The sequence below is a fragment of the Podarcis filfolensis genome, assembly GCF_964270895.1.
Source record: "Podarcis filfolensis genome assembly, chromosome: 10".
In the NCBI taxonomy this organism is placed as follows: domain Eukaryota; kingdom Metazoa; phylum Chordata; class Lepidosauria; order Squamata; family Lacertidae; genus Podarcis; species Podarcis filfolensis.
The window spans coordinates 44,516,795-44,544,564 of NC_139612.1; the positions used below are offsets into that span (position 1 = coordinate 44,516,795).

The 27,770-nt window shown below is 43.0% G+C and overlaps 3 protein-coding genes across 7 annotated transcripts in view; 1 reads left to right on the plus strand and 2 right to left on the minus strand.

The window, feature by feature from the left end:
• Positions 1–10,951, minus strand: part of MEI1 (meiotic double-stranded break formation protein 1) — a 35,562-nt gene extending 24,611 nt beyond the window's left edge. Inside the window, exons 1-9 of the mRNA XM_083573751.1 lie at positions 10,724–10,951; positions 10,162–10,285; positions 8,911–8,961; positions 6,889–6,962; positions 5,634–5,743; positions 3,967–4,166; positions 3,050–3,180; positions 1,008–1,122; positions 405–521 (exon numbers count right to left, since the gene is read on the minus strand). Of these exons, the coding sequence (XP_083429877.1) occupies positions 405–521; positions 1,008–1,122; positions 3,050–3,180; positions 3,967–4,166; positions 5,634–5,743; positions 6,889–6,962; positions 8,911–8,961; positions 10,162–10,285; positions 10,724–10,861 (1,060 nt within the window). The 5' untranslated portion in view covers positions 10,862–10,951. The remainder of the gene's footprint in view (positions 1–404; positions 522–1,007; positions 1,123–3,049; positions 3,181–3,966; positions 4,167–5,633; positions 5,744–6,888; positions 6,963–8,910; positions 8,962–10,161; positions 10,286–10,723) is intronic.
• Positions 10,952–14,901, plus strand: SNU13 (small nuclear ribonucleoprotein 13). The gene is made up of 3 exons (XM_083573876.1): positions 10,952–12,245; positions 13,511–13,631; positions 14,176–14,901. Exons 1-3 carry the CDS (start codon positions 12,243–12,245, stop codon positions 14,436–14,438), a joined length of 387 nt encoding a protein of 128 aa, XP_083430002.1. The 5' UTR covers positions 10,952–12,242; the 3' UTR covers positions 14,439–14,901.
• A 771-nt stretch (positions 14,902–15,672) lies between these two features.
• Positions 15,673–27,770, minus strand: part of XRCC6 (X-ray repair cross complementing 6) — a 29,728-nt gene continuing 17,630 nt past the window's right edge. For 3 of the 5 annotated variants that reach the window (XM_083573796.1, XM_083573795.1, XM_083573794.1), the window contains exons 3-13: positions 27,490–27,602; positions 24,959–25,097; positions 23,431–23,685; positions 22,492–22,675; positions 22,058–22,244; positions 20,495–20,663; positions 19,506–19,667; positions 18,122–18,251; positions 17,914–18,014; positions 16,310–16,423; positions 15,673–16,087 (exon numbers count right to left, since the gene is read on the minus strand). In XM_083573796.1, coding sequence (XP_083429922.1) covers positions 15,885–16,087; positions 16,310–16,423; positions 17,914–18,014; positions 18,122–18,251; positions 19,506–19,667; positions 20,495–20,663; positions 22,058–22,244; positions 22,492–22,675; positions 23,431–23,685; positions 24,959–25,097; positions 27,490–27,602 — 1,757 coding nt within the window. In that variant the 3' untranslated portion in view covers positions 15,673–15,884. The remainder of the gene's footprint in view (positions 16,088–16,309; positions 16,424–17,913; positions 18,015–18,121; positions 18,252–19,505; positions 19,668–20,494; positions 20,664–22,057; positions 22,245–22,491; positions 22,676–23,430; positions 23,686–24,958; positions 25,098–27,489; positions 27,603–27,770) is intronic. The other 2 variants (XM_083573798.1, XM_083573797.1) reach the window with 1 other exon arrangement.

A 27,770-nucleotide genomic window follows, 5' to 3' on the forward strand; every position in this document is an offset into this window, starting at 1 on the left:
ATAATGAAAGGAAAGCCACAGGGAACAAAAGCTGAGCAATTAAGGGGCAATTCATCACCTGTCTCCCAGTTATGCCAAACAGGACACAATAAATGATCAGAACAGGTAGCTTTTGATTAAAGACACTGCAGCTTTTTAAAAGCCTTAGTAGTACTTGTGGAGTTGCAGTTGTATTACACTGCAGAACAACGGCCACAAATAAAGTTCGAAAACTCATGGAAGGTCAACGAACAAAACCCTAGAATGCAATGATTGGGCAATGTCATCATCTGGATTCTCTGAAAAGTTAATGAACAAAGAATGATGAGATAACAATGGATAGCAATTGCAGACAAAATGGCTAGTGTGGAAATGTTGAATGGCATGGCAGCAACTCCATCAGGCTGCAGAGAATGGTGATTTACCATAGACAGTGTGACACTTGGAAAAGAAAAGCTGTTCCTCAGTCAGCAGCAGCAGGCAGCAATAAATTGACCAGGTGAGAATTTCGCTCATGCAGAAGAGACACTCAAACAGGAACTCTGCAAACAAAAATAAATGTATTCTAGCATCAGTTGAGCCCAACACAACTACTCCCAAAAGGATGGAAAATAAAGAAAAACACAAAAGAAGTAAATGTTAACATAAAACTCTGCCACGTCTTGAAACTACCAGGGGGAGTTTCTGCCATCTCCCTGCGAAGGAAAAAGAAAGGCGAAAAAATAGTTACTGACCTGGCTGCTGTGCAAGTTGCAACTCTGCTCCTACAATTATTTTAACTGTTTTTAATTGGGGGGGGGTCTTGTTTGCTCTAGTAACCTCTAGGTTAGATTACTGCAAAGTGTTATTCGTGGGGCATAAAATTCTCCTTATACTGTACTTACAATTTCTAGTTTACGTCACTCTGAAGTATTATTGGTTAACAGTGCTGCAATAGCTGCAACTTTTCCAAACATAGCTTTGCAATCAAGTACCATGATAACCTGCAAAGTGGCAAACAATAAACAACAGCACATTCTTTTTGTTACCTGGGATATCGGCATTGATAAAGGCAGGAGCATATGTTGCTGGAGAATGCACCAGTACAGCAGCCATACACTGAGCACTTGCTACCTGTAATACCTCATCTCTAGACAATAACAGCTGTGAAAGACATAAGACTAGGTATTAAAGAGCCATTGTTACACTAAATTACTGCAGCATTAGAAAAAATGTGCTGACCAAATGCAAATCAGAACAAGAATAATAATTTAAGCTAAAAAGAAATGCTATTGTCATAGAGCCACACTAAGCTAAACCATGGTTTAGCATTCAAATATTTATTTTAAAAAAAATATTTTTAACTATTCAGATGTCTTGGTTTGCATGTCACACTATGCATGGGGTGGGCAAACTTTTTGGCTCTGCAGACCAGATCTTGATCAGGTTGTGCCTCATGGGCCAAATCTGACACGAGGTAGGACCACCTACCTGTCAATCATCTGACCACCTCATAAACTGGAAGATGCTGCTAAAATGAAGAGGGTTTCTTCTACATTTTAGCAGCTGCTTCACTGAAAACTCTTGGGGTCATTTTGCTGCTGCAGACTAGAGCTCTTGGCTTAGTTCTCCCAAACACACTACAAGTAAAAAAAAAGACAGACCTTGGTTACAATTCATGGTTAATCTAGTGAGCTAAACCACAAGCCCAAATTTGGACCATGGCTTAGATCAGTACAACACAGCAGCAAGACAACTGAGGGAAAGCAAACCAACCACAAACTCCTCTCTAGGAGCCCACACACTCATGCATTTACACTAAACCATGGTTAGGCTTACTCTGGCCTGCAAACCAAACCATCTGAATAGATTTTATTTCTAAACTGAACAGAGAAAATAGTGTTAGAATAATCACAAAACTATGGACAAATACATCAAACAGCTGTATATGCTGCATCTAGTAATCATAATGGGCATCATCCATTGTATTGTTACACGCTACCCCAATCTTTGTGCGGTGCGAGGCTCTAGGGGTCCAGGCACTTACCCAGAGTTTGTGTTTCCTTTGGAAATGAGGCACAACAGAGACTGCGGCATCTTTATGATATACGGTTTATTTACAGTTATATACAACCTAAGCCTACGATGGAGGGGCTTCCAGCATTACACTCCATGATGGTTCCATTTCTCCCACTGCTGCCACCTTGGATTCAAACTGTCAGCCCACATTATGCTTTGACCGCCCTGCCCCCCCCCCCAACTTCAAAGGCTGACCCCTTTTCCCTTTAATCATGCCACAAGGAACTGAACTCCTAGAAAACTGGCACTGTCTTCTGGCTAACAATCTCAGAGAGGGGCTCCCCACATTTGTTGGCTTGCACAGTCTTTGCTTTGATGTTGGCCCACCTCCCTATCTTTGTTCTCTGCTGATGGCCCATCTCTGAAGCACAGAAAAACTGGTTTGGCCTGTACAGTGGTACCTCGGGTTAAGTACTTAATTCATTCCAGAGGTCCGTTCTTAACCTGAAACTGTTCTTAACCTGAAGCACCACTTTAGCTAATGGGACCTCCTGCTGCCGCTGCGCCGCCGGAGCACGATTTCTGTTCTCATCCTGAAGCAAAGTTCTTAACCCGAGGTACTATTTCTGGGTTAGCGGAGTCTGTAACCTGAAGCGTATGTAACCTGAAGCATATGTAACCCGAGGTACCACTGTATTTTGACACGGATAAATTCAGCATCTGGCAGCCCATCTTAATACTCCAAGCATTGATTAAACTCCAACACTTACTAAATCCAAGAGTTATGGGTGTCTTGCACCCACAAACTCATAACGGTATTATGAAAATGACCCCATGTGCAACCAGGAAAAAGCATTCCCACCCATTCTCTCAGAATACATTTAGATGTAGCACAGCACCTTTAATTTTCTTCTACAACACAAGATATTCACTAATACCTATATTTAGGGAATATGTAACAAAAACTTGCCATTAAGCAAGTTCAGCATTCACCATTAATGCGTCAACTCGGAATAATAACAAATCTGGCAGCAGATGTTAGGAGGATGGGTTAAATCTTTTTGGCGATTACCTTCTTGATCATTAAAGGTAATGGACTTTCTCGCTCAAACAACTCTGGGCTTGCAGAATCTGCTCCTTTTCCTGAATTACTCATAATAACTGAAACAAACTTATCATATTTCAGTAGCTGCTTTAGCAAACCTGCAATAGAGCAAGGGGAAAGAAAATGAGAAACTAACAAAACAAGAGATATTTAAACATCACTTCATTGGGTTCTGAAACATCTTTATGATTCCGATTCTATTGTTGCTCTACTACCAAAAAATATTTTGACCACTCTATAAGCAATATTGTATTATCTATACAGATATCTACATCAGATTATTTATTTTCGATTTTCCATCAGAAAAGCAAAAAGCCATTGTCCCTCAACATTTTTTTTTCTGGCTCTGTAAAGTTAAACTGACTCCTGATGTTGCCTGGAACAGATGGTTAGCTATTAAGGAGTTACGCTTCCAATTTCCAAATCTCCTGCCCCTTCCCCACTTAAAAAAAACAACTTTTTTATTTTGCTAACAGGGCAGCTGGGCATTCTACAAAGTGCAGGGCCAGCAAGAACTATGCCATAGATCTAAATTTGCATATATACATATAAAAATCAACCAATTCAACTTTTGTTGCTTAAAATTTGACCATAAGAGTATAGCACAGCATATCCAAATTTGTGTTAGGTGCCTTGCCTTGAGGGGTTTTTTTTGGGGGGGGGGTGTTTTTGGTTTTGAAAAAAACTAGCAACATGCCTACACATGGGTTCAGAATCTGAAAGGCAAATTAAATCCTTATGTGCATGATAAAAGAGACTGAATTTTAAAATTGCTTTCTTCCACTTTCTATTCCAAAGCATTCCAGAATGAAATGCACCACTAGCAGCATTTGTGAAAACATCCCAAGCTCTTCCGCTCCTATTCCACTGATTGAGCACCTTACCCATACAGTTAACTTGCAGCTCCTTGGTCTGTGAATTCTTTAGAGTAGTCAGAAAGAGGCCACACAGCCTCTCTGTGAAATGAACAAACAGCCTCTCTGCAGCACTGGGGACAGAGTACAGCTTGCCATAAAGATAACATACAGCAGCCTTTATGCTCTCATTTGGGTACATCAAACCTGCAGCCAGATGCTCCATCATGTTACATGCAGAGAGAACAGAAAAATCAATTGTAAAGAGAGAAAACACTGTTAACTTTGTCAATTGTGGGCTGGCCAACAGGGGCATCATTTAAGGGAGACAGAGGAGACAGTCACCCTCATCCTGAGTTTCATGCAATTATTCCTCATGAGCACCCTTATCCCCAGAAAGCTCGTTAGTTCTGTATGCTGAGCAAACTGATTTTTTAAAAAATTTAACTGAGCCTACGTACTACATCTGCACATCAAGGTACAAATCCCTTTGCTTAAAAAACACACTACAATTTGGTTCTTGATAACTGATAACATAGCTAATATGAGATATCAAAATAAACACAATGTATGTGTTTATGTATGTATGTATGTTTAACCAACCTCTGGGTTTTTTCACAATTTAACCTTGCACCTTATTGAAACTTTCCTCCATCCAAAAATGGGGACCCTACTGACTTGTGAAACTCAGCTATTTCCAAATAGCAGATGACCAAAACCCTAATCTCCAAGTCATCCTTGATGTAAGGTCACCCCACAGTTGTGCTGCTTCCATTCTTTTCATTTTTACTACCTCACATGCTGCCCTTAGTCTAAGTTCCTGGATCTTTTTATTGCCTCTGCATACACAGACCTGTAAGTCAACCTAGCTAACCACTCTCAGTTTAGAGTTTTGCCATGTTTCCAGTTGTTGTGTCCCAGCAGCTTGGTGTTGCTACTGCTTATCATGTCCCACTTGTGTGCCTCTCCTTCTCTAGTTCACCCAGTGTTTGCACATATAGGCATGAAAAAACATTCTCCTTCACCAAAACGTTGCCTGGATTTGTTCATTTGGATACTTATTCAGACTTGAAGCAGGCTGATCTACTAATCCAGTCTCACAAAGACTGCTCATGTCCAGTTCAATACACCATATTTGTGGATCTTGACATAAGCTTGTGGTTTTTCCTCATATAGGGAAATTGAAAGTATTTTTGGAATTTGTTGAATGAGTCACTATTAGCTATATGGAAAGGCTTCCTATTAAAGCACAAAATGTTTTATGCCCCTTAAAGATATGCCCCTTAGAGACTAAACACTCATTTCCACTTAGTTAAATTTACAAGGCTGACCTCCACCTCTCCAAAAAAGAACAGGTAGTCTTGTGAATGGCTTGCATGAGCTTTGCCAAGATTACATTTTACTGTAGTCTCCTTTAAAAAAGACATAATCTCTCACCTTCACAGGAGTTCTTAGTTCCAACATTGCATTTACAGTGGTACCTTGGGTTAAGAACTTAATTCGTTCTGGAGGTCCGTTCTTAACCTGAAACTGTTCTTAACCTGAGGTACCACTTTAGCTAACGGGGCCTCCCACTGCCGCCGCGTGATTTCTGTTCTCATCCTGAAGCAGTTATTAACCCGAGGTACTATTTCTGGGTTAGCGGAGTCTGTAACCTGAAGCCTCTGTAACCCAAGGTACCACTGTACTTGTAATACTTACTGTGTTCAACCACCCATACATCAGCAAAAATTGGGATGGAGTCTGCCAGTTTTCCAAGAAGAATAAACATGGGCAAGCTGCTTCTTGTAGCTGCTACCTTGCATAACTATAGTGGTGGCAAACAAGTGAAAAATTAAAGCAGTGAGAAAATGTCCTTACATTTAAAAAAAAAACCAGACAATTCAGCAGACTATCTTTTTGAAAATGCGCTTTACCTCACAGATACAGTCGCACTGCAACTTGCATGGCAGGGTCCATATAGTTCTGCTTACCCTAGCATTCTTTGAACTTGCTATTCAGAAGGAAGTGCCCTCACACCACCACCCACATAGTGAACTGATGCAAGTTTGTTATCACTTATCTTCAAGCGCATATGTTGCGAAACATTTGTGTACAGGAAGCACCAATTAGCAACCAAAGGCATCTGAATTAGCAACAGACAAGAGATGAAAGCTTAGGATAAAAGAATTTACAATTTATTGCAGGAGAGTAATACTGTTGTGTGTTGGAGGGAGGGTTAATAAGTGTGATGTTTGTCCCTTGTAATTCCTGAGGTCCTGCATTCAGCAAGGGTTAAAATCCAATGAAGGATTCCATTGTTGAATTAGCCAAGCAAGGGTTGTAGTTGTCACCTAAGTTACCACCTAGGATCCCTGGGCAGTTAAGTCCAGTTGAATTCGACTATAGGGTGCAGTGCTCATCTCCGCTTTCAGGCCTAGGGAGCCAGCATTTGTCTGCAGGCAGCTTTTCATGTGGGCAGCATGACTAAACCGCTTCTGGCGCAACAGAACACCATAACAGAAGCCAGAGCACACAGAAACGCTGTTTACCTTCCTGCCACAGTGGTACCTATTTATCTACTCACGCTGGTATGCTTTCGAACTGCTAGGTTTGCAGGAGCTGGGACACAGCAACGGGAGCTCACCCCGTTGTGCGGATTCAAACTGCAGACCTTGCAATCAGTGAGCCCAAGAGGTTCAGTGGTTGAGACCACAGCACCACCTGCATCCCACAAGTTGACACCTAAGTCTAGTCATTAGTATAACAAAGGAAGCTGTTCTGTGCCAGAGGGCAATTGGGTGGGCTCCTTTCCTTGCCTGGCTGGTAGTGAGAAAGACAAAGGCCAGAGTTTTGCATGTGAGCTGAACTGGAAGCAGGCAAGAAGCCTGAGAGTGAAAGCCATACTGAATGGGCATAAGTAGGGGTGAGAGTCTGTACATTTGAAGCAGCAAGGAAATAATCTGTACCAACCTCTTTCTGACATTCATCCAATAGATAGTGCAGGTACCGCTCCAACTTCAGTCCTACTACCAGCAGTACCAAAACTGAACACAAGGGGGGGGAGATTAGGCACAACACATTTCTTACTTGCTTTTAATAGGTTTTGCTGTAACGTCTGTCTCTCACACACTTCCACTTATCCCATGCCTAGAAGGCATGGGTCCCAGAAGTTTTGTCTCTGTCCTGCTTTCCCATGAGAAACCCACTCTTTACCACTACTGTAAATTGGAACAAATTGCCATCCACAGAAAACCTGATTGTCGTTGGTTCCGATTCAGCGCTAAACCGTGGGTTTTCCAGAGGGGCAAATGGAAGTGTGGACGAGCCCTACAGCTGAGATTATTACATAATAAAATATTGAGCCCCACCTGCCTCACCAGCCTTTCCAGCTCTTTCCAGAGTGCAGCTCTTCGCTAAAGAGCATTTGCCTGGAAGGAGTTGGGGAAAAGATGTGGCCTCCTTATCAGAGAAAAGGGCATCTTGCTCTTTTTTCCTTTAACTCAAGCACAACATCGTAAGGTTATACATGATAACGGAAAGGAAGTCAACAGCGATGTGTCATATTTATAATGAAGAGAAATCAAGAAATAGCAAATCCCTACCCACAACCAGAGCAATAGGTCCTGATGTCAGCAAATCTCTCAAGAGAATTATTTTTCAGGCTTAGGTGAGGGCAAAATAGTTTTCTCATAAATATACTCTAGGCTCTCTCCTCCACATATCGGAGCAGGACAGAGAGAGAGAGAAATACAACTCAGGAAACATAAATTAATTTGTCAGGTATTCATATCTTAAGTGTTTCAGTTCCTCAACATTCACCAACTGAGACGTATTTTCTTGGCTCATAATCACTGCACAGTGATCCTATTCCATCTGTTCTACCAAAAAATAAGCTCATGGAAAACCTTGGCTTTGTAGAAGAAGAGTGCAGCAGATGGTTCATGTGAAGCTGGTAAATCATTTTCCTGGTTTGCATAAATAGTATTAATGTAATTTTGATTCAAGAATTGGGGGTGTTCTTTGAATTCCAGTAGCTGAGACCTACAATCAACCTCCTTAGGTTCCTTACTAGACTACACAGCTCCTTAAAAACTAGGAAAGTATTAGAAAATATGGCTTGAGAGAAGAAAGCCACTTAAGTGTATGCTCCAGTTACTTATTTGATGCCAATTCACCTGATATAACAATTTGAATTCCAACCCAATTCAAGAATGGATTGGCCTGGCGGGTTCTAGGGTCATGACAATATCTGTACTGAGTCGTTTTCTACTGAAATCTGTATCATAGAATTGCAGAGTTGGAAGGGGTCCTGACGTATAAACTCTGCCCTAACCATAGCTACTACTACAGAAATATTTAATTTCCATACATATTTTCTCATAAGAATGTATGAAAATCTTAAAAGCTGAGTTACTCTCTACACAGTGCAACCTTAAGTGTGTTTACTCAGATTAACAAACACTGTTTGATAAAACTTACTCTGAAGAAAGTGAGTTTAGGATTGCAACCTTTATGAAATTTCTCATTTCATTTGGATTGGAGCTTTTTACACTGATAAAAATGCTAATGCAATTTTGACCTAAAAATAGTACAGTAATTGCTTCCCTTAAAGGTAAAGGTCCAGTCGCTTCCCTTAGGTCTAGTCGTGACCGACTCTGGGGTTGCGGTGCTCATCTCACTTTATTGGCCGAGGGAGCTTCTGGGTCATGTGGCCAGTATGACAAAGCCGCTTCTGGTGAACCAGAGCAGCACACGGAAACACCGTTTACCTTCCCACCGGAGCGGTACCTATTTATCTACTTGCACTTTGACGTGCTTTCAAACTGCTAGGTTGGCAGGAGCAGGGAGCGAGCAATGGGGGCTCACCCTGTTGCGGGGATTCGAACCACCGACCTTCTGATCGGCAAGTCCTAGGCTCTGTGGTTTAACCCACAGCGCCACCCACGCCCATTGCTTCCCATACCCAACAGCAATTCACCATTTGCTTCTCACCTTCAATGAGTAAATCCAGTACACTGCCATCTTCCACAGTTTGCAATATCGCTGTTAAGATCAACCCACAGATTAATCACAATTATTTTTTGTAATCTATACTGGGGCTCCCATCTGTAACAAAATTGAACTTCCTTCTAAGTAATCATACACAGGATTGCGCTGCACGGCTTGGAAATTTTTATGAAGATCATAGGGGCAGAGGAGAAAGAGAGGTTCTTCCAGCATTATCACATTTCCCCCTTTTGGTAACCCTATTCTAGGTGTCATGAACCTAGGCTTCTGGTCAGGAGAGTCACAGCTCTTGAGTAGCAGGAAACAAGATAAATCAGCTGGGAGAGTTTAGGACATGGTATATCTGGGGGTTAGAATTGCACCCAGGGTCAGTCTTTTAATGAGGCAATATGAAGCAATACTGTTTCAGCTGGCAAGATCCACAGGGGCAGCAGATCCAAGCACCCAACAGATCAACTGCTGCTGCTGCTGAAGAAAGGAGAAGTGGCTGTGCCTATGGCTTCTGGCCTCACTGATGTGAAGCGAAGGTAAGGAAATGAATATATTTGGCACCAGCTTGGCTGCAGGAACTGCCAAGAGGCATACAAGGTGCCATCCAATTATCTTAGGGACTCCATTCCAGATTTGTGTAGTGTTTACTTCATAGACTTTTCTTCTCCCAGAGACATCCCGCAAGGCAGTGGGGATGGATTTTTCCTCAGGGATTACTCCCGAAGCCATTTTCATGAATGAGTATAACCAGGGGTGTACAGCAACCACAATATTTACTAGCACATGTATTGTTCCAATTTGATTCATTATTAAGGTGCAAATCTGATCTGTTAAATCCAAAGCTCTGTTTCACCCCTGTTGACTCTAATGGGAAATCCAAAAATGGCTATAATTTTTCTTTATTATGTAAGTAGATGAAATTCACAGGGAGAAAATGTGTCCCTCTAAACTTCAACATCCCTCCCCAAATCCCTGTGATTGGAATGCACTTGGGAAATAATTCATTGAGATTAAAAGTTAGACCAACAGTTGTTACTTGCCAGGGGCAGAGGAAAAGAATAAACATGTTAAACACTATCATACATTTAAAATTCTAGTTTGGCCTTTCCATCAGCTCATAATCTTAGCCTCTATGGTACACCATAGTGGAATAAAATACTTGCTTCCAATCTTCTATCTCAGAAAAGCCATGAGTAATACTTCTACACCCGTTACATTCACCAAGTTAGTATACTTTTCTCTTACCAAACAAAGTTGCTATGAAATGAGCACACACTCTTTCATCTTGTGCAAGCAATGGCATGACCAGGGTTGCATGCCGAATCAGAACATCCCGAAGGCAGGAAAGCACATGTTTCTTGCGTACTAGCTAAATATTAGAAAAGCAAAACTGTATCAGTTATTTATTGAGAAAATTAAGCAAAGCTTAAAACCTCGTGCCAACCTGTACTGGAAGTTTTTGAATTCCCTCTTAATTTCCTCCTAGAATGGAACACAGGATATAAAACTCCCTGTGCCTTTTACCCCCATCACCCAGTTATAGATCCCTTCTTGGGTCCTCCACAATCCACTCATCCAGCTCCACTACCTGCTACGCCCTGCTTTCTTACTTAATTGTAAGCCTCTTTGTAAAGCCTGTTGTATGTACATGGCACCATCATCATTACTGTAACAAATGTCAAGAGTAAACAAGAGGCCTTGCATTGCGGATAGGTCAGAGCCCCAAAATACAGGGCACACAGACCACCGGGAAGGCAAGGGAGAATGGGTGCTGCTGGCTGGGTGCCTCAGAGACGGGCGCACCCACCGAGGCCCCGCCATCCTGGAGCATCTCAATGGCGCACGCCAAGCAAAGCGGCGAGGGCGGCAGCTCCAGGAGCCAGCGGGGGTCGTGCCGCGGGTGGAACCGCTCGCAAACGAGGAGCTCCGCCATCGCCGCCTCCATCCCTTCCCCGCTCTCGCTCCCTCTCTCGGATAAGGCGAGAGAGAGAGATTTGGCGGCAAATGTTTGCGCAGGCGCAATGCCTGCCGCGCAGCGCAGTCCTAAGGAGCAGCGCCTGCTGCGGAATCTGTAGCGCTTCCGAGGCTGCTGTCTGGTGGCTTCGCGGACTTAGAGCCCACCGACGGAGTCATCCTGCGGAATGGAATGATAATTTACAGCACAGGTTGAATCATTTTCTTAAAAGGTTGTGGGTTGGGAGTTTTTTCCCCTTCGGTTTTTTTTAGTATAGTTCTCTGTGTTGAAAACTGCTTTGAATTTCTTATGCTTGGAAGAACGTGGCGTGTAAATCCTGCACGCCAATAAAATGCACCTGAAACAAAGGCGGGGCTTGCCGCGCGATCCTAAGCATGCCTTCTCAGAAATCCCAAGGAGCGCATTGTGCTTTATTCCCTAATGACCACTTAAGGAGTGGAAACCCCACGGGACTCAGCGGGTCTTTCTTCATACAAACTGCATAGAATTGCACTGTCAAGTGAATTGGACCTTAAGGATTACATCCACATGTGCGCATACGGGCAGGATTCTAGACTATTCCTCTCGATTTCCCCGAAAGGACTGTAGCTGAGTGGTTAAGTACCTGCTTTGTAGGCAGGGAGTACCAGGTTCAGTCTCGGGCACCTCCATGTCGAATTATGCTTCTGGAAACCTGGAAACTCGACGCCACTCGGTGTAAGCAATCCTGGACTTAGGTGGATCGATGATCTAATTTAGCTTAAGGCAGCTTCCACCGGCCTTGTGGTCTGTAAATTCAGGTTAAACTATTCCTGGCAAGCTGATGTAATTTTGAGGACGAGAGTCACACCTGTTTTAATTTCTGTCTCGCCGCTGCCAACTGCACAGGAGTCGGGAACAGGCAAAACCTAAATTTGAATCAAAGCACATTGTGGATGCGGCATATTGTGGATGGACCAGGCACTACATAGTTGTACTCTTGGCTGGCTGGCTCAAAATAACCACCGGATCAATTTCATTAAACGCCTTTATGGAGGAGGCGATCCCGCTGGGCTCCATGGGATTTGCTCCCTGGTAAAATGCGCATAAGATTGCCGCATCCCCTTTGAGGGCCGGTCCAGTTCCTGAGAGTTTCTTTCCTAGTCCGCCAACGCTAGAGGTCGCAATGGCGAGATTGTGGGGGTTCATTTTCTCTCCCTAAAGGACGGTCTGCGCGGTGTTTCCTGCCCTTCCCCCCTCGACGTCACTTCCAAGAGCGCGCGCGTCTGCCTTGCGTTCGAGAGCGTTGCGAGGCTCTTCCTCCGTGAAGCTTTCGGGCCGAGAGGATCGATCCAGAGCCAGGCGCTTCGAGTGGTTCTTCTACTTCGCAGACATGGTGAGTGGACTCGGGGCGAGGCGGGCGGAGCAGGCGGGGACCCCGCTTTACGTCTGCGCTGGGGGTCGCTGAGGACGCCGAGCGGGGGAAGGGGGAGAGGAGGCGGCCCGTGGAAATGTCACGCGTGGGGAACGAGGAAGAGGCTTCCCCGGCATGGCCTGCCCCTTTCCTGTGAAAGGGGGGTGCTGCCACGTGCGAAGCAAGGAAGCCTCGGCGTCACTCACAAGGCGGCTGCTTCTTTTAATGTTCAAGTTGATGCGCTTTTTTAAGCAGCACTGATTTATTGGAGAAACTTCGCCGTCACTCGCGCCGCTTAGAAGCGAGTGGGCATGTTAGGGAGGCCAGGGCGCCTTTGTAGGCATGTTAGGGAGGCCAGGGCTTCATCTTGGCACCCACGTGCTCCTACTGCCTCGCTTCTCCGGTTGACTTCCGCTCTTTTTATTTCGCCCCTCCCCACCACCAACCATCCCATGATCATGCACGTAAGGATCAACCCCCCATAGGAACCCCGTGTGAGGTTAGGCCAGTGGTTTTCAACCAGTGTGCTGTGGCACCCTGGGGTGTCTTGAATTTTGATCAGGGGTGCCGTGGACTACACTGGCCCCTGTCCATCTTCCCTCCCTCCTCCGATGCCCTCTTGCGTCTCTGCCTCCCAAAGGCCTGCACAGCTGCGAGCTCCGCAGGCGAATGGTACCTCTGGGAGGCACCTCTCTTTGGGGTGGGGGTGCAGCTCAAAGACCAGAGGCGGCAGCTGCCCAGAGGACTCCTAAGGAGAGGAGGCTGAGGGAACACTCCACAAGGGAGGGTGTTCGAAAAAGGGTGAGAGGCTGCCAGCTCTGCAGGCAAGGGATGACATAATTGGGCTCCTGAGCCCCACAGGGATGCCGCAGAAGGATCTAGTTGGGTAAGGGACTCGAAAAGGTTGAAAACCTCTGGGTTAGGCAGATTGCATGTGGCTAACCCAAGGATTGTCAGCTAGTTTCATGGCTGAATAACTACTTAAGACTCTGCCTGGGTTCCGTGGCCAATATGTATTTTGCCTCTTTTCCTCATTGGCTTGAGAGAAGCTGGAAAAAACGGAATACCTGAACAGTGGAAAGTCTTTTTTGAACCAAATGTGGCCCTTCTAACATTGACCTAGCCGTTGTAGGAACTCGCACTTACAAAACTATCTTAAGTTACACAGAAAGAGGTAGCTGTGACAGCAAATGCTTGGAAGAAGAGAAATTGTTACCTATACCTTGATTCTTTGTTTCCTTCTATAGACTGAGGCAGAAGTGAATCCTAAAGCTTATCCACTAGCTGATGCTCAGCTCACCAAGACACTGCTTGATCTTGTACAGCAGTCCTGTAATTACAAACAGCTACGCAAAGGAGCCAATGAAGGTGAGATTGGGTTGAGCTTGTACCATTAATTGCCCATTCTTGTAGAGTATTAGGTTTGCATTGTCTCTTGTGGAAAAAGTAGTTCGTACTTTGCCTAAATATGCCCCCAAACACCTCTGTCTATTCTGTGGTTGTCATCCTGGTCTTGGGGATTAGATTAACTTGCTACTATCAGTCCAGACACCCTGACTTTTCTTACTCACTATTCCAGTTCTGCAAATTTGGGGGAGTAGCAGGAAGGTTATCACAAATAAGCATTCTTAGTTGGGGAGATTGTTTTGTTCATGGCCAAAAATTCCAGTGGGCAAAGGGAAGTTTTAGGATCCACCCAAAAGTTCTTTGAATCCCTAGCTTTTCTTTGACAAGTAACGGAAACTTATTTTTTTGTAGAAGCCAAGAAATTATCCAATAGATAGGTACATAAAACCTTTTACATTGGATTTGCCCTCTTAATGTTGCAACTAGCTGCTTGTTTGATTTTACTGAGTGAGTCCTGGCAGAGTGAGGAAATAGAGTTTTCATTGTACCAATTTCTTTTCCACAGCTACTAAAACTTTGAACAGAGGCATTGCTGAATTCATTGTGATGGCTGCAGATGCGGAGCCCCTTGAGATCATCCTTCACCTCCCACTGCTTTGTGAGGACAAGAATGTGCCCTACGTGTTTGTGCGCTCCAAGCAGGCCCTGGGGCGGGCATGTGGTGTTTCTCGGCCTGTCATTGCCTGTTCAATTACTATCAAAGAAGGCTCACAGCTAAAGCCACAGATTCAGTCTGTCCAACAAGCTATCGAGAGACTATTGGTCTAAATCTTATCAGACCACTCACTTACTAAACTAAAATAACTCTGTGAAAGATGAGTCTTGTCACTTGTACAATGTTTACTACTGTTTTTATTTTCTACCAGATCTCCCTTCTGCCTGCCTCCATTACACTTGCCATTTAGATGTTTAACAAGAGGATGTCCAGTCTTTTGTTTTAAATTCTTCATTCTGATGCAACTCTCCCCAGTGGAATTTTAGTTAGGCTATCCTTTTCGGCAATAAACAAACTTCAGTTGCAGAAGATTAGGCTGAAGATTTGTAAATACAAAACATATGACCTTGTTCTGGTCAATATGATGTTCACCCATTGAGGGTGTCCATCTTTCAAATACTAGTCCTAATACAACTTGATAAGAACACTGTTAGAAATAAAGGACAGATGAAATAATATTGTCAAAGGCAGTGGCTTTAACTTTTTATATATATTAAAAACGCAATTATGTTTGTATGTTGTGTGATCTCAGTCTTTTGTGTGGTTTAAAATATTTGCTGGATGGCCCGAATATAACAGGATGACTAAAGCCTTTGTCACTATGTTTTATATGGGACCAAGTTCTTATGAATATAAGCTATCAAAGTTTGCATCTTCTGCAAGAGGGAAGAAATAATTTATTAGGTACTAGTGACCTGGATAAATTCTTCTTCGTGAAAACAATCCCCAGCAGCTTCAAACAGATCGGGGATGGGGAACCTTTTTCAGCTCCAGGGCTGCATTCCCTTCTCGGCTGAGAGCCATGTGCCACTGGTAGGTGAGTCCAGAGTAGAAAGTATAATACAGTGGTACCTCGCAAGACGAAAGAGTTTTTCGTTTTTTGAGTTGCTTCGCAAGACGAATTTCCCTATGGGCTTGCTTCGCAAGATGAAAACGTCTTGCGAGTTTGTTTCCTTTTTCTTAAAACCGTTAATACCCAGGGAATCCGTGCTTCGCAAGACGAAAAATTCGCAAGACGAAAAAACTCGCAGAATGAATTAATTTCGTCTTGCAAGGTACCACTGTAATGAAGGCAAGGGCTGAGGGACATGCACGGTCGGTCAGACCTTTCTAAGCATCATGTCAGTCTCCTTGGGCCACAACAACTGAAACTAATCCCATATAATTTGTGCTGTGGACACTTCACTGAATCTGCAGCATCAAGTTCTGCATGAATGCAAGCAACTCTGTGCTCACTATATGTTTATGAAACAGCAAAAGAAACAAGAAGAAAAGCAGGGACAGATATACATAACAAGCTCATTTATTAAGACACATTTTCATTAAGTCTAGTTCAGGTGGGGAGAATGAAGCATTTTCCCATTAATAAATCCTCATTATTACATAGTCTTAACCTCTCAAGAAAAAATAAATCCCTGCTCCCTTTGATCTATGGCTATAAAGATGCTGCACCCCTTTTCCTTGTCAAAATCTTAGGGAGGAGACTGAGCATAGAACTCTCAGTGCCTACTGAAGTATTCAGTCACAGCATCTAAGAGTTCTTGCTTCTTTGTTCCTGCTGTCAGCTTGTAATTCCTGCACACTTCCTTTAAAACTGGCACAGTCAGTTTACCCAAAGTGCCTTTTTGAACATGATTCCTCAGGTCTTCTTCAGAGATTTCAATCTTTGCTTTCTTTTCTAGTGGCATTGTACCATCCCCTGCTGGAAAGAGATTTTTTGGATTAATTGTGTGTTTCCAATACCTTGTTATAAATAAAGTATATCTTATACAGCTATTACAAAATATCCTGCAAAAGTACACTGACGCAGTGTCAAGATAGACTCCTACCTAGCCCATGATAATCCAACCACAATCTGGTGTGAGCAGAAAATGAACTTGGAGGATGTAACTACCTCTCTCTTTGGGTTCTGTTGCAATCTTACCTTGTTTACGTTTTGTGGTTTTCCCATCCGGATCATAGCCTGGTGGGTAAACTAGTTGTTTGAACTCTTCTGCAAGATTACCCAGTCTGCAATCCATCACCTCAACCTTGGGCACTGGAGAATAGGGAGAAAATGTCTGCATACCACACCTCAAAACAGCAAAAATATTCAAATATACAGAAATAATGGTTCTACAGAGGAAACATACAAAACACTGAGCTTTAAGGTAGATCGTTCAAAACCACAACTGAAATAAATACAAATTATAAAACCATTTTAATTTGGAAAATGGCGTATCTAAGACAAAAGTGAGCCACAATGAAATGGGGAAGCAAAAAGCTAGAATATACTGGAAAGACTGAAGAGCTCCTTAATTTTTGCTTCAGTCTTCATGAACTAATAATCAGGTCTGTTAGCAAAAATGGTGCTTACACTGATAAAGGAGGAACCATAGATCACAGAATAGAGTTGTAAGGGTCCCACAAGGATCATCTAGTCCCACTCCCTGCAATGCAAGAATCTTTCGCTCAATGTGGGGCTCAAACCCATGGCTCTGAGATTAAGAGTCTCATGCTCTACCAACTGAGCTCCATTGTTTCTAAAACCTCAAGAAAACAGGAGGGCTAAGGCCCTTTTTTATGAGATCCTGATTATTTCATGCAGTCAAAAATAAGATTCAAAACTGAATTTTTGCTATCAGTTTATGACATGAAAGGCACATTGTGGTTCTTATGTAGCCTTTACCCCCCCAGGGTGAATTGAGGCAGTGGCTGGTGCCAGAGCTAACGTCCACCCACCTCTCACATTTATACACTCATTCAAACATATTCTCGCATTCACCAATTCTTTCCCCGACACACACAGGCCCACAACCTTCCCCACTCACTATTATTATTATTATTATTATTATTATTATTATTACTACTACTACAGCTGACACACATTGACATCTCTCCCCACCCACCCACCCCTCTCTCACATGCCCATGCATTTCAACCTCCCCAGCGCTCCAGATTCCCTCAGAGCTTGACAGCAAACTTGGCTGCATTGGGATTACTGGAGAGCAGAGGTTTCAACCATCCCAATGATCCGAAATGCATCCTGTCCCAATACTGCTTTGGGCTGACAGCAGCATGAGCCAGTATCTTGGCTGCATGGGGAGTGTTGGGGAGAGCCGGTTATCCTCCCCTTCACAGCAATCCCAATGCAGTCATAATTGCTATATCCATGTGTTGTTCAGCAGCACAGAAGGTGGGGGGAACCTTTGGCCTTCAGGTGTTGCTGATGTGCAACTTCCATCAGCTCCGGAGAGCATGGGCAATGGAAGTTGGATGATGGAAGTTGTGGCTCAGCCATTTCTGGAGGACCAAAGATGCCACACACCTGCAGGACGGGAACACCTCTCTTTCCCTCACAATACAGTTGATGGTTAATCTGTCAGGCAGCACATTTGCTTCAGCTGCAACTCACTTTAGTCTAAAACCTGCAATTTTTTGTATGATGTGCAAACATAACATTGGATTAAACAGTTCGTTGCTTGTGGGAAATTCCAAGGACTGCAACAGGGGGGAAATGTCAAACTACACTCACTAAATTAGTCTTACCTGTCAGATCTTCAGCTTTTTCAGGTTCCAGTAAGTCCAGGGCCAAGGCCTCCAGGTTCATATAGTGCTGCTGTAAAACCGGATTCTCAAAGCTCTCACTCCTGTTGAAATCCCAGGTTAAAGTATCAATGAGCGACAGTGCCACTGGGTTGTCCAAGAACTGTTTGCACATGGGCATTGATCCTGCCTTCCTCCCATCTCTACTCACCTGTACTTGAACCGAAGCTTGTGGACTATTTCCATCATTTTGCTTACTTGTTCTTGATTAGCTTGGAGCTTCTCTGTAAAGTCAACTTTCCGTTTGTCGTCGGCATAAGGTAGGAAAATTAGATGAAACCCTAAATAGAGGGAACGAATATATAAATGAGAGAAATGAGATACTCAAAAATGTCCCCAAATGCTCAGATCTCTGACAAATGATCTACAGATCTGAAGTCACATTATCATTAGGGTTGCCACTTAGATTGAAATCAACATGTGAATGCTTGATTACTAACTAAAACTACCAATTGTGAACTACTTGTTTTGAGTGTCAATGAAAGGGAACATTTTGAAGACAACAGAATAATTTGTCAGAATAGGGACATAATGTGCAAAAGACATTAACAGATGCAGACCAGAAAAAAGCTACAGCATGTCTTAATTTATTTTATTAGAGACAACTCAGAATAAGAAATCTTTAAATACCCATAGTGAGAGCAATAAGCCAGGAAAAATATTATGATATACTACTTAACCAAAGAGTAAAATGTATTTCACCCCACAAGCAATTAAGGAATTTTTTTCTACCGTTATTGATAAACATTTCTGGTCTGCATTCTGGTTTTGCTCTAAAACTAGTCCACAAATAACAGTATCTCATGATAGATATGCCATCATCTCAGCTAGAAGATAGAAATTCCTGTTCTGAGAAACATCACATAGGCTAGGAAGAAGATCTCAACAGCTTCTAAGATATAGCTCATGGAAGTTTGCAAGGTGAAACAGGCAGAGCCAAGATCCCACACACAAAACATGGAGACTTTGAAGGAGTTTGGGGAAAGGAAAGACTGGAGGCTGACTAGGATCTTTGCCTGGCCCAAAAATCTGTTCTTGAGAGTTAAGAGTAACTTCCAGAATAGGGTGGTATTAGGTGGCAGGCAGGACTCTGTGCACTGAGCGTAGAAATTGGTGGTATTTGGATTACCTTACAAAAGCAGAAATATTCTCACTAAGGCATCTCTGGGTCCAGTTTTGTTAAGTCTGGAGGAACTAACCTGATGCAATTAAATAGTGGGATATTGAAATGAACCCCAAAATTATCTTGTGTGTTATTGATTACCTAACTGTAGGAGATGAGATACCCTTAATGAATTCGTCAGAAGCAGCCAAAGTAATCCAAACCATACACTGGAAACTATATAAGGCACCAGTGCATAAAAAGTAATGCTAATATTATACAAGATGGGGGATAAATCTATAGCCACTCCATGCTGCTCATAAAAATATAAACCTTCACTCCTTAAATTAGATGGCAGAAAAAACTTTTGACAGTGGTAGAACAACACCACACTAGCCATCTGTAAGACAGAAATGCCAGCAACTCCAGTTACCTGAGGGGGCCACCTGCACATTCTGCTCATCCAACTCTTCTTCCTGAGGAACCAGGGCTATAAACCGAGGAGGAGTGTTCCGACGGGGTGTGTACCTGCATACGGCCATCACCCCTTTCTCCAGACACTTTGTCAGCAGGGCATTAAATAGTGTGGTGCTTCCTAAAAGCAAAAATCCATGCTTGTTACTTTAATGAAACAACTCTGGTGGCTCAAAACACATTTGAAATAACTACATCAAGCTTCTGCAGAGGACTATATGCAACTATATCTCTCTGTGTGTGGCTGGTTACCATGGTTTTGGGACAGACAGGTATAGTTTCTGTTTTTTTGTAAATGTGTTTCTTTTCTAAATGGTAGCAATAATCAGCAGCTCAAAAGTTTAGTTGGGGTGGGCGGGCAGAAGCCCGAGAGAGGGCAATCTCCATGGCAACCTCTTTAAGTTTTGAAATTTCCTCAACAGAGGCGTACCTGGCGCCTTCTTTACGTAGTTTCCATTGCATGCTGAAGACACACCTCTTTCCCCACCCTATTATTTTAATGGTTTTTGTTTTGAAATCATTTTAATATTGTACTTTTAAATCGCTGTAACCCACCCTGGGACCTTGTGGTGAAGGGCAACAAATCAAATCAATATAATGTATTTGATTTCTTATCCACCCTCCAGGGTGGATGTTGGGAGTTGACCAAGCCACTTGCTGTTAGATGACTGTTGTCCTGCACCATGGGATTTAACCTGTGCAGCCACAAGGTTTCATCCTGAGTGATTTTAACATATATATAATGTTTGGAATTGATAAGGAATGCAACTTTATCAATATGCTAATCATGGCACTGAGCCTAATCCTGCTCTGTACCCTGACTAGTATGGGTCCAAAAAGTCGACCTCATATCATCATCCCCTATTTTCATGTTTGAAATCCTGCTCTGCACAATGAAATTTCACTGTCAAGTTACAAAGCAGACTATCCTTCCCACAATATGCTTACCACTAATCAAGGACTCTTCAGGATAGATGAACTGGGCAGGCCTGATGTGATGGTGTTGTTTCAACATTACCAGGGGCTTGAAGCCAATCAGATACAAGCCTTGTGGCTCAAACCTTTTTGCTTCTTCCGTCTCCTCTTTCTCCAGCACAATCTGACGGTTCCCATAGATCTACAAAAAGGGAGCAGGGGGAAGAAAAGTAGCTAGAAAAATAACAAGCCTCGGGCCCAAGTGATGTAAAATATAGGTCTAGTGTTAGTGGAAACATAATCATGCCTATAGAGTCTAGCAAATCTGAAGTTACACTGTAAAAAGTCAGCGAAAAGATCTACGGCAAGCCTCTGGGTGAAATCATTCTCGTCTCACTCGCTAAGAGTAATTTTATCAGACAGCTACTCCTGTTTTTATCCACATATTGTAAATCAGGGGTGGCTAACCTCTTGATCTCCAGGTGTTGCTGAACTACTACAACCCCCATCATCCCTAACTCCTGGCCATGTTGGCTGGGGCTGATGGGAGATGGACTCAAACAACATCTGGAGGACCACAGGTTAGTCACTCCTATTTCAAAAGCTCCCCCTTGCAGTGGGTTCCCTCTCTTTGCACCTCAGGGTGGGAATAGCTATTCCAGGGGTCCACAAATTTAGGCTGCCTTTGGTAGTCAGCCAGAATTTTGACCCTTCCCCAACATTCTCCCAACATTGTCCCAATTGAGTCTCAGGCTTAGATCACTTTTAAAAAGCAGCTGTCTGGGGACAATCCCTGGTTCTTCTGCACAGTTCCAAGTTCAAGAGGAGAGCCAGAGATTGTCCATGATGCACAGGACCTCTGAGGTCCTTGGAACTAGAACCGCAATATAAACGAAACTGGTCATGTCATGCAGCAAAACCATTCAAATGAACACACTTTTGTTAAATGCTTGCCAAAAACATTTTTGCAACATTAGCCACCTGATCTGCAACATATAAAGGTAAAGGGACCCCTGACCATTAGGTCCAGTCGTGGCCGACTCTGGGGCTGCGGCGCTCATCTCGCTTTATTGGCCAAGGGAGCCGGCGTACAGCTTCCGGGTTAGCTTTATTCCTTGTGGAGATCATTTATTTGCATGCTACTTCCATTAAATAAACACAAAAAAACTAGTTGACTGTCCTTTAAAGACCTTGGAAATTAGTGAGAACTACCTGCCAAAAGACAGAAAGTTATGCTTGAAGAAAATGGAAAATTAGAGAAAATGCTTAAAGCAATTGCCAGTGTTTGACACAACAGGGCCCAATTATTTGCAAATAATTATTTATAAAATTATTCCTCTACTCGTAGCCCAACCCAGAAATCTGTTGGGGAAAGGGAAGAAAAATCAGTACATATATAATATTTGGTATATAAATATTAAAGAGACCTTATGTGTTACAATGGAACACAGGGTCAGGTTGTTAGGGCTTGCTAATCACAACAGGTGCTATGATGTGTCTGGATTGTTTCTTCCATTTTTAAAAATGGGCTTGCAAATTCTGCCAATGGAAAATGGGGGAGAAGAGACTGAGTAAATAATTCTCAAAGTACCTTACCTGAGCCCTTTTGGTGTCACTTGGCAGAAGCAAACTACCCGTCTGTCGGTTAAAGGTTCGAGTTTTTGTTTTCACTGGCTCATTGGTTTCTCTGTAAAGCCTCACTGGTGGCTGCTTGACAGCTTTCTGCACTAAGTTGAAAATGCCAACAGAAAGAGCCACATCTTTTCCCAGATACAAATTCAGCCTGCCAAGAATCAACAAATACAGATTGAAGCTTTCTAGATCCTGTATTGTGTTTAAAGAGATAAAAGCATATGAAAAGATTCTCATCCCAAAACAACACAAAGGAAACTTTCCACAACTTAGCATTATGTACTTTAACATAACTGTTAAGTGGCTGGCATTTATTGAGAGGAAGTATTTTCTCCAAAATCTCTCTTGACCACTACCCCACAAGAGGAGGAGAATTTAAGTTTTTTCTCAATACACACCTGGCTAAAGCTCGCTTCCTGGTCTCTTTTGCTCGTACTTTCTTCATGAGGTCTTCTAGCTTTCCAGACTCATCAAACTGGACTCCCAAGTCCTCATCTTCTGCTGTATTAATTATATCCCTGTAGAACAAGGAGATATCAAACCCCCCAGGCTTCTTCAAGTGCATTAAGTCAAGGTAGATACCTGGAGTCAAAACAGAATTGGAGCAATATAGATTACCTATTTCCTAGAATGTTAAAGGTTTTCATTTTGCAAAAGAGCTTAAACAGCCCCAGAATGAAGCACAGGGGACAAGGAAGGAACAAGAAGCATGCGTGCCACCTTGATTGAGAGGGCCCTGGCTGCGTGACATCAGTGTGCCATGCACGTGACATCATTGTACTCTGCGGTGTGTGCACATGATGTCGACCACCCAAAAAATATGGAGGGGGAGCACCCCTCTGATTTGGGATTTGGGGGGCCCTTGGTCCTCACAGCTCCGCATACTTGGCACCCGTGTGTATGAGTATGGAGTATGTAAGTGTGTAAGAGTATGGAGTTCATACTAGCAAGGGTTAATGCACACCAATGTTCTCCATTAGCCTGCTTTCAAATTCAGCCACCAATCACGTTATGCACTATGTTAAACAGCTTAAAAGAAGTTGAGTGCAGAAGCAAATTCAAATACCCACTCATGCATAAAGCTTTCAAATGGGTGACTTTGGCCTAGTCACTATCTCTTAAGAGTCAGATTAACCTAACTCACAGAGTTGTAAGAATACAGGAGGATGGGGTAGAACCACACATGCCTCCATCAATTTCTTGAAAGAAAATTGAGAGAAAAATGTAATAAATGATTGTGCCCTAAGATTACTTATAACAAATAGCATTAGGAACCAGTTTTGCAAACACTGTTTAGTTCGCTAAGAGGCGGCACCATTTTAGTTTGAAGTACTGACCTGTCTCTCGGAGGTCAGCAGCTTTGGTCCTAGCAAATTTGGCATTCACGCTGTCTTGACCATGAGGGTTATCTTCATTGGTGAACAGCATGATCCTTTTGTGGCTCATCTTGAGGCGGACGTCACTGAAGAGATTTGAGCAAACCCAGAATGCCTCACCTAGTGAGTAGTCAGCACTATGGCCAAAGGATTTGTGGAAGAGCGCTCTCCCTTGCTCTCCAGTGTACTTGGCCAGCTCTAACACTCGTTTTGCCCCTAAAAAAAGAACAGAAAATGAATGACTACAGTTCAGTGTTGTCCTACAAAACACAAAGAGCACTACTCTTTTAAGCCATGATATGCCAGAATTTGCAAATCTTTCAGTAGTTTGCCTACGATGTTTCTCGTTCAACTTATGAGAAGAGATCAAATGTTCTGTAGAGCAGTTCTGTGTGCAAGAAGGACTACTGCCTTTTCTTAGTTGCTAATGAAACTTGGCTCAAAACTGGAACAGGCCTGAAATTGCAAGTTTGGCTAAGCGAAGCCTGAGGAGCATCAGAGATGAATGAAGTATCTAACTTCAACATTTGGTGATAGAACTTATCCACACACACAAAATTGAGTATTTTGGAAGAAAGAACAAAATACCTAAGTGGATGACTGAATCACATTTGGTTACCAATGTTGGTGATGGTTTTAATTAAATCTGGAGTTAAACTTTGTAATCATTAAAATGATATACATTTTTTGAAAGTGGACTAAGATGTAGTTTCTGGGATATGAGATTTCCTATGCAGCTCCCTGCAGAACCTAATGTCATAACAAACACAAAAATCAATGGGTGAAATTGAGCAAAGTGTGAATGGATATCTGCTACAAATGATTGGGGAACTCTCTCTAGCAGGTTTTGGGGGTGCACAGTGGGCTGGAGGGAGAAGTGAAACCAGAAGTCCCATTGCATGTGGATTTCCACTTTGCAAGGAGGAGTAACTGCAGAACTGTTCTGGTTTGACTAATGGCTGCATTACACTTAGCCTATTAGCCTAACGCTAGTTTCTTTATGACTTCTAACATTAGCTTACTGAAATGGATTTTGGACTGTAGCTTGCAAGTGTCTGAAGCTACATGTCAAGCCGTGTGACACACGTCAAAGATTCCACAAATGGGTTGATGGGGGCATACTATATATGGAGCGAGCTGCTACAACACAATGACTTCACTACAGACTGAACTCTGAAATGGGCAGTACCTTAGATTTTCACCAACTGCAAAAGCGACTTGAGTTGATACTGGTTTAGAAAATTGTATCTTAAACAAATATGTAATGGGGGTGAGGAACAGACAGCCATAGGGAGGAGCTCTTCCTCCAGTTGTGACTATTATCAAGTATTTACAAAGCATCAACACTGGCAGAATTTAAGTATTTTAAAAGCATCAACCCTAAGCACTGTGCAGAATAAAACTGTGGGCCACCTCTGCTACTCAAAGTACCATGCCTCATTCCTGTATTCTTCCTTCACAGTTACACCTCATATTATTATATATTTACCTGGATTGTCCAAATCCTGAAGAACATAAATGTGTTTAAAATCCACAGAATTCTTATGTTGCTCAGTACCATAAAACACAACACCAAGAAGGTCCCGGTCATGGCTGATGATCTTGTTTGTGTACACATTCTTAATGCACTGGTAAAAAAAAAGTTCAAGTGAGATGGGAAAAGAGAGGAAAAGGACCACTGAAGAAAACAGCATTTATACATCAAAAATGGTGTTAAATCATCTAGAAATACTTCCAAGACTGCCACAGTGCTTTAAGACATTTCCCCCCTAACTCCACAGGACATTTATAGATGAGAGAATCTAGATGTTCAACACTGAATTGGCCCATCTAGCACAGTGCTGTCTACACTGACTGATAGTGACTCTCCAAAGTTTCATAGCAGTCTTTCCCAGCACTTCCGGGAGGTCTCATAAATTTAGCTGTGGCCCTTTTAGATGCAAAGCATGTGTTCCACCACGGAGCAATGGCCTTCCGCTTCATTCTATCTTGTTGGTATTCTCAGAATTGTGCTGGACTGCAATCCTACACACGCTTACATGGAAGCAAGGCAACTGGACACAGGTGGGCCTCACTCCTGAAGCAATACATGGAAGATTTCACTTCTTTTCATTTTTTGGGGTCTCACACTTTGACTTCTGCAGAACCAAGGTCCATCCATTTTTTAAGCAGGGCTGGCTAAACTGTTTGGGCCTAAGGGCTGCATTCACCCACAGACAACCCTCCAGAGAGCTGCTTACCAGTAGTGGGTGTAGCCATCCACACTTTCACACTCATAGTCCACACCTCAGATGATCACTGCAGATTGGCTAAAAGGTGGGATATAATTCCCTCTGCACTGTTGAAATAATCATTCTGATTCATGGGGAGTGGGGGTTTACATCCTCCATCAGGGCACTCGGCTGGGCAGAGTTTGAATCCTATCTGCTCACCCTAGAACTGTTCTACTTTATTTATTTTTTCCCCTTTTGCACTACCACCAGAATTGTTGGGGGTTTTGGTGAACACAGCAGCAACTAACATTTAGAATGTATAATAAACTGGCAAAGGCAGTAGGAAAGGAGAGAATCAGCAGCTTCTAGAAGTGTTTCTTTTGCAAACTCAGGAATGGAGAGGGGTTTTCAAAACTGTGTAAAATTGTGCCAAATAGCACTCAGGAAAGTGCCCCAGTACCACAACACACAGAACTCAGGAACTATGCTTAGACTAAAGAATGTACCGTATTTTTTGCACCATAACACTCACTTTTTTCCTCCTAGAAAGTAAGGGGAAATGTCTGTGCGTGTTATGGAGCGAATGCCTATGGATGGCGGGGGGGTCTGCTGCAGTCGTGAGCAGAGGATCCATGGTTCCCATTCCTTCCCTCCTCTGTGGCTCGCTTTGAAACAGCAAAGCGGGAGAAGAGCCGCTGAGTGGGGAGGAGAGAGGGACAGAGAGCCTGCTTGCTTTAAAGGAGCAAAGCGGGAGAGGAGAGGAGCCGCTTACATGAGTCCGGAGCTGTTTTTTTTCAGCGAGCCAGGGAGGAGGGAGAGAACAGCTCGCTAAATAGCAGCAAAGTTTTTCGCAAGCAGGCTCTCTGTCCCTCTCTCCTTCCCACTCAGCTGGCTTAATAGAGGAGGGAGAGAAGCAGAGCCTTTAAAGGAGCGAAGCGGGAGAGGAGAGGAGCCTTCTCCTCTTATACCCCTCTTCTGCATTATTAACAGCATCCTTCTCCACCCACCCCACGCGTGTTCCTTGTCCCTTGAGTGCTTTTCCTTCCCTCCCCACTTAAAACGTGGTTACAAAGCACGGATCCACATGGATCCTCAGGATTTTTGCACTGGGTCACCCCAAATTCACCATCAGATCACATAGCATGTCCATGGCTACAGCTTGCACCAAAAAAATCACGCACCCACTGTTGCATGGGGCCGCAGTGGTGCAAAAACGTGGTTACAAAGCATGGATCCACATGGATCCTGAGGATTTTTGCATTGGGCTACCCCAAACTCACCGTCAGATCACATGTCTGTGGCCACAGCATGAACCACAAAAATCCACTGTTTCGTTTAGAATATTTTTTTTCTTGTTTTCATCCTCTAAAAACTATGTGCATGTTATGGTCGGGTGTGTGTTATAGAGCGAAAAATACGGTATTTTTTATTGTAGCACAGCACAGGGACAATGCAACTGCCCGCTTTTCAAGTGTTTAAACTCTCCCATAGATGAAGACAGAAGACAACCATTTCCAGAGAATGTTGCTCTGCTCCCATATTTGGTTTTTAATTTTAAGAACACAACTTTCATCTAAATTTCTATAAACTGGAAAGAATTTAACAGAAAAGTAGAACTCAGCATTACTTTGTTCCCTCTGCATAAAATGCCTTTCATTATCCTAAGGAAAATGGAATAATATGGCAACTGCCAAAACATAAAACAGAACTGACAGCTAGTTCTATCAGGTTATACTACAAACAACACATTTAAGGAACTTTCAAAACATACAATATGTAATATTAAATTTCTGAAGGGTCATCTTACCTGGATTGTCATATCAAAAGGAGTCAAATCACCATTATCATAGGAATCAAACATGGCTTTTGAGGCATCCACTAAGAAAACCAAGGTATCCCGACCTGAATATTTATATTCTCCTACGGAGAAAAAAATGTCAAACCCTGTATGCAAATCATTCTCATTTTACTCAATTTTTGTACTTCACTATGTTGCCTTATTACAATTCACACATTCTTTAGACTATGCACAATTAAACTTGGTCTTAGTAGAAGAAAGGGTATGCATTTGTACAGCCATGATGGGCT

Coding starts and splice junctions, on each gene's coding strand:
- SNU13 (XM_083573876.1), top strand. Junction 13,632..14,175: donor ACGCAAAGGAGCCAATGAAG/GTGAGATTGGGT, acceptor TCTTTTCCACAG/CTACTAAAACTTTGAACAGA.